The sequence below is a fragment of the Podarcis muralis genome, chromosome 9 (genome assembly GCF_964188315.1).
Source record: "Podarcis muralis chromosome 9, rPodMur119.hap1.1, whole genome shotgun sequence".
Taxonomy (NCBI): domain Eukaryota; kingdom Metazoa; phylum Chordata; class Lepidosauria; order Squamata; family Lacertidae; genus Podarcis; species Podarcis muralis.
The window spans coordinates 41,245,135-41,251,134 of NC_135663.1; the positions used below are offsets into that span (position 1 = coordinate 41,245,135).

General features: G+C 42.8%; 1 protein-coding gene across 1 annotated transcript in view; it reads right to left on the minus strand.

Moving 5' to 3' along the window:
- ASIC5 (acid sensing ion channel subunit family member 5) overlaps positions 1-4,822 on the minus strand; it is a 40,240-nt gene extending 35,418 nt beyond the window's left edge. The window contains exon 1 of the mRNA XM_077934128.1: positions 4,605-4,822. Coding sequence (XP_077790254.1) covers positions 4,605-4,641 — 37 coding nt within the window. The 5' untranslated portion in view covers positions 4,642-4,822. The remainder of the gene's footprint in view (positions 1-4,604) is intronic.
- Positions 4,823-6,000: the final 1,178 nt, after the last annotated feature.

Sequence of the window (6,000 nt, forward strand, 5' to 3'; positions counted from 1 at the left end):
CAAAACCTCATGCGAACAAAGCAGGAACTGGAATCATATACAGAATCTGGCTCTTTATCCAGCTTCTAGCACTTCAGTATGCACAAAGGTGTGTTAGATGCACAGACACAATGAGTGCATGATACCAGAGAATAAGCAATGCAAAGGATGGATTATAATTTGGCCTCACACACAGTAATGACAATGGTTGTGTATATGTTTTGTGAATATAAATGGAGCCACCAGTGAGTTCCATTATGAACTCCTTGGGGCAGCAGCAGGCTATCTTCCATTGATGCAAAAGCCTTCGCTGGAATGTCTGTGGCTCAACAAAGAACAGGTTCTCCCAAAATGGCATGCAGTGAATCTAGCAGCTGGGATTGGAAAAAGTACATGGACACTTATTGGACTGCATGCATTCCTACAGCTATATCCAGTAGCACTAACCCTCCCCCCCCCACAAGTTGTGTATGTGTGTGCTGAGGCCTCACATGGTACCTACAAAGCTCTTGCCAAGAGTGGGAGGTGGAAACCTTTTCCTTACTTTCCATCTTCTGTGGAAAACTGAGCTGGCATGCATTTTTCCACCTTTGAGCCCACAGCAGCCGTTTTGTTGTTACGCTCATGAGACTTAGATGAAAATCCAAAAGCTCCCATAGGCACAAGGCTCTGGGGGTACTGCAATTCAGTTAGCTGATTTCAGAGTTTGTGCTGTGTGTGTAAAAAGCAAGCATTCCTGCTTGTTACTAAATGTGAAGAATGTTACTAATTTTTAAATTGTTGCTCAATTTAGTCTCAGCTACCAAGCATGCTCATGCAGAAGAAAATTCCACTGAAATCTGGGGGTTATACTTCTGAGCAAACATGGTTGGAATGGCACTGTGAGTCTCTGAACTGATACATAAGAATAATTTAACTGGCAGATGAAAATTTACTTGTCCTATCAAAACCAGTAATTAGAACAGCACGACTTGTCTCTCCACTGGAACTGTGATATTATATGATAACCACTAAATAGCATCTTGACAGCGAAGTGCATTCACAATTACTGTCAAAGGACCCTATTTAAGCAGCATTTTCATAATTGTTTTTTCTTGACCACTGGAAGGTAGAGAAATAGTCCCTCAGCATCAAAATGCAACCTACCATCAACATAGCTTGAAAAAATTCAGCTGCAAAGCAGCTTTTGATTGGAAAGTATCTGGCTGCTAAGGATGGAGAAACTGTCTGATTCTAGTCCAAGAAATGTTTGCTGTTTTAAGTAGAAGTCCTTGCCAGACAATAGCATGCCAACTATGTTGTTCACAAACATTATAAATCAGGGATGGCTTGAGCTGGTGGATATAATAACTAGTAAAATTTGCTATTGCTACAGAAATTATTATGTGGCAATTGATCAGGAAATATGGATATGATACACTCCCTGGTTTTGATCTAACAGTATGCTTGTGTGGCCTGGAGCAAAATCCCTGTCTAATAACATGCAGCCTCAATCTGTTTGTCTGCTGATCACTTGCTTATAAGGCAGCAGAGGACCATGGTCCCACCTGATCAGCTGCAAGCATGCAATGGGCTGTTCAGTAAAGGTATAGATTGGTGCATAACCCCCACCTGGGCATCTGGACAGAAGCATCACCTTCCAGATGTCTTTAATAGGATATCCCTTTTTCCTTTGGGAGGGACGCGGGTGGCATTGTGGTCTAAACCACTGAGCCTCTTGGGCTTGCTAATCTGAAGGTCGGCAGTTCGAATCCCTGCGACGGGGTGAGCTCCTGTTGCTCGGTCCCAGCTCCTGCCAACCTACCAGTTCAAAAGCATGCCAAAAAAGTGCAAGTAGATAAATGGGTACTGCTCCAGCAGGAAGGTAAATGGCATTTCCGTGCACTGCTCTGGTTTTGCCAGAAGCGGCTTAGTCATGCTGGCCACATGACCTGGAAAAACTGTCTGCAGACAAACGCCAGCTCCCTTGGCCTATAAAGCAAGATGGGCGTCACAAGCCCAGAGTCGTCTGCAACTGGACTTAACTGTCAGGGATCCTTTACCTTTACCTTTTTTTTTTCCTTTGGAGGGGCAGGCAGATGCTACAATCTCTCCTCCAAGACGAAGGCTTACCAGTGCCTAAACCCACTTGGACTACTGCAATGCACTCTACATGGGGCTACCTTTGAAGGTGACCCAGAAACTACAACTAATCCAGAATGCAGCATCTAGACTGGTGACTGGGAGTGGCCACCGAGACCACATAACACCAGTCTTGAAAGACCTTCGTTGGCTCCCAGTACATTTCCGAGCACAATTCAAAGTGTTGGTGCTGACCTTTAAAGCCCTAAATGGCCTCGGTCCAGTATATCTGAAGAAGCGTCTCCATCCCCATCGTTCAGCTGAGGTCCAGCTCCGAGGGCCTTTGGCAGTTCCCTCACTGTGAGGTTACAAGGAACCAGGCAGAGGGTCTTCTCAGTAGTGGCGCCTGCCCTGTGGAACGCCCTCCCATCAGATGTCAAGGAAATAAACAACTATCTGACTTTTAGAAGACATCTGAAGGCAGCCCTGTTTAGGGAAGTTTTTAACGACTGATGTTTTAATGTATTTTTAATATTTTGTTGGAAGCCGCCCAGAGTGGCTGGGGAAACCCAGCCAGATGGGCGGGGTATAAAGAAATATTATTATTATTATTACTATTATTATTATTATTCTATTATCTAAAATTGTGTTGATTGCAGTAAGACAGGCAAACCCACAAGGTGGGAGTCAATTTGCCAGGTGGGAAATTCCTGCCCGGCCCCAAACATGGTGACCAAGGATGCTCATAGCAAGGTCAAAGCAGAAATACAAGACAGGGAGAGTGGGAGATCTGACAACAGAGTGGATGAGGTCAGGGTTGGTGGACCTTCTTATATACCCCTGGAATGAACCCAAGCCTGTGGGCTCAGTTGGCCAGTCCCTAAGCCTGCTTGCAATAGGCCAATCTTCAGGGACGCTAGTATCTACAGCCTGGGCCATCAAGGTAGGCTGCAAGCCTCTGATGGCTGGTGGCTGCCACCAAAAAGGGGCCCTGTCATCAGGCTGCGACAGGCAGGTGGCACCAACCCACAACACCACCATGAAAGGTAAGGGCAAGTGTATTTCTAGCTATTTGCAAACCTCCCTTCACTCCTTTTTTCTTATTCTAGTTATTCACAAGAATTTTCTCTGTAGTACTCAGTTAAATAACCTCAAATAAGAACATACCTTGTTGCTTGTACAAGTTGTACTCAGTGTCACTGTTTGCCCAGGTCACATGACAAAAACAGTGCAAAGGATAGACAAACACTACCGATGCCCTTTTACATATCCCGTATCTGCTTTGTGCATCCCATCCACTTGTCATAGAAGGCATGATACTTTCTGTCGTTAAAAAGTCATTCTGCTCTACAGTCAATATTTGCTATGCACTGGTCTGCATTTGGAATGTAAAGGAGAATTGTAGATGCATTTAATACACAGCGGGCAGAATTCTCTGTACCTGGAGCTCCTACATTTGTGTATGCTATTCAAATTCCAGAAAGGAGGCTGAAGGGGGCTGGTTCATCCAGTCTTTACCAAAAATTGTCACTTATTAACAGAACCTGTGGATTTCTACGAAATTAATATCTGGTTCAGCTAACTCAGAGCTTGAACAGTGGAGCCACCACCACAACAACAAGTACTGTAGGAACAGTCAATGACATATTGCCTACTGAAATCTTCCAAAACATTCACTTACAAAACAAAACAATCTAGTTTCCCTTCATGCATTTCTGCTTTATTTCTTTCAAACAAAGTACCATATTTTTTGCTCTATAAGACTCACTTTTTCCCTCCTAAAAAGTAATGGGAAATGTGTGTGCGTCTTATGGAGTGAATGCAGGCTATGCAGCTATCACAGAAACCAGAACAGGAAGAGGGATTGCTGCTTTCACTGTGCTGTCCTGGCTTTTGAGATTCAGAATTTTTCTTCTTCTTGTTTTTCTCTTCCAAAAATTTGGTGCGTCTTGTGGTCTGCTGCGTCTTATAGAGCGAAAAATAGCTTGTTGGTCACATATATTTTATAGTTCTGTACAGACAGGGTAGGATCCTGTGATGTCACACAGTTGACAGGAAGGCTTCTGTCAGTGGAATGGGGTGGGAAGCAATTTTTAGCCATTTCATGTCACCCTAAACCTCCCTAAATCTGCTGCGGAGGGTCCCCCAAATCTCCAGAGCAGATTTAAGGTGGCATGGGCACATTAGAGGGAGAGGAATTGCTGCAAAGCCATACCTCAGCTGAACAACACCACTGGATACAACCCAGTGTGTTTATATGGTCCCTTCCAACTCTACAATTCGATGGTTCTATGACACAATTCTCAGTTATATGACAATCTTATTTCCTTTTCAGATTTCTCATTTGTGTCCCTTCAGTCAAACTTTGCTGGTACAAATCTTTCCATTGACCAGACATTGTTCTGTCACAATGGTGGTGGTACAGGTGATTTTTAAATCCCCTCAGTTGTTAGCAACTGCCAAATATTAAGAGGAACTTCCAAAGTCCAAAGATTACACTTCCACGAGATTAGTTATCTGTGTGATTTTAAAAATACAAAACACACAAACAAAACCTCTCTTACGTTTACATATCTTGGTGGTAAGAAAGACATTCATCATCACACCACAGGGGGAAGTGACCCACAAATTCTGGGGGATAATTCATGGGTTGACAGTGAGGTAGCCCCGTTCATCTGTGTTACTTTCCTGGACTAGAGTCCATTTCCAAGATTCATTGTTTCAGTACTGACGCCCTGTGGTGAAAATGAAGAATGCAAAAACTTCCTATTTCCAGTTTAGAACTTGTAGAACCGTTATGAAAGGGGTTTGTTGAAAATAGTCTACTAGCAGCTGATTTTCACCGTGAGTCAATTTTACAGCAGTCCATGGAAACACATGTTAAATTTGGCTTACTTTACTCCTTTTGAATCTATATCAAAACCCACTTTTCCTGCATGTCTTTTGGCTTAACCCTTGAATCCTACTTCCAAACTTCTAGTAAGCTAAATATCTGCCTGCACTGATCACATTCTTCTCTTCTCTCCCCCAACCTTTTGTTTTTGTTGCTCTCCAGTGTTTGTTTTAAAAGGCAGGCTCATTGAGAGCAGGGACCTATTTGTCCTATGCTGAATAAATTTCTCACCTCTAATGGTGTCTATACATGTGCCTGAATGTATGGGTGCTTTGATGCCATTGAAACTGGTATAAAAACTAGAATCTGTCCATACAATTTTTAAGATCCACTGAGTGAAACGATATTCTGCAGCTGAAAGCCTGATTCAGCTTTTGTCCACACAGTTTCAGGCTTCTAATGCTACCAGACTACTAAACACTTCAGATAATCAAGGGTTTCCTGCTGACTCCCAATTCATCTGTTAGTGTACTCCTTTGTGGTCCTGATGTTGCAAATCAGCTACGTAGTTTACTTTTGCACAGAAAATAATAAAATTCAATGTGAAGAGATCATCTCCCTGCTGGCCGCTTGGGGGCAGCAACGTACCACAGCCAGTGTTAGGTTTTACAGTAGGCTGTAGCAGATAAAATAAATGAATCTCAAATTGACGGGAAGATCTAGCGGCCAAAGCCAGTGTTTCTATGAGGTTGGACTTAAGTATGAATAAAATAGGTGTATCAAATTTATTTTTTGCTTGTGTGACCGGAGAGGACAGCATTAGGGCTTTGCATCCAGAATTATTATTGACGACATTTTGTCAGGATGGAAGAGCAGAGCATGCATGCATTCCTTGGATGGAATTAAGATTTCATCAGAAAGCAGATTAATATTTAGCAGATGAATGCAGCAGGAATCTTTGTATCCATGGATGCAGTGCATGCCTGGCCAATTTAAAATGCATGCACAAAAATAAGATCTAGATTTTGGCTAGGCTACACAGCTGCACAATTGCGTACAATTATATAACTAATAACCTTATTTTCTTTATTTTTGTGTACCCCTTTATGCCTATAAATAGTACGCTT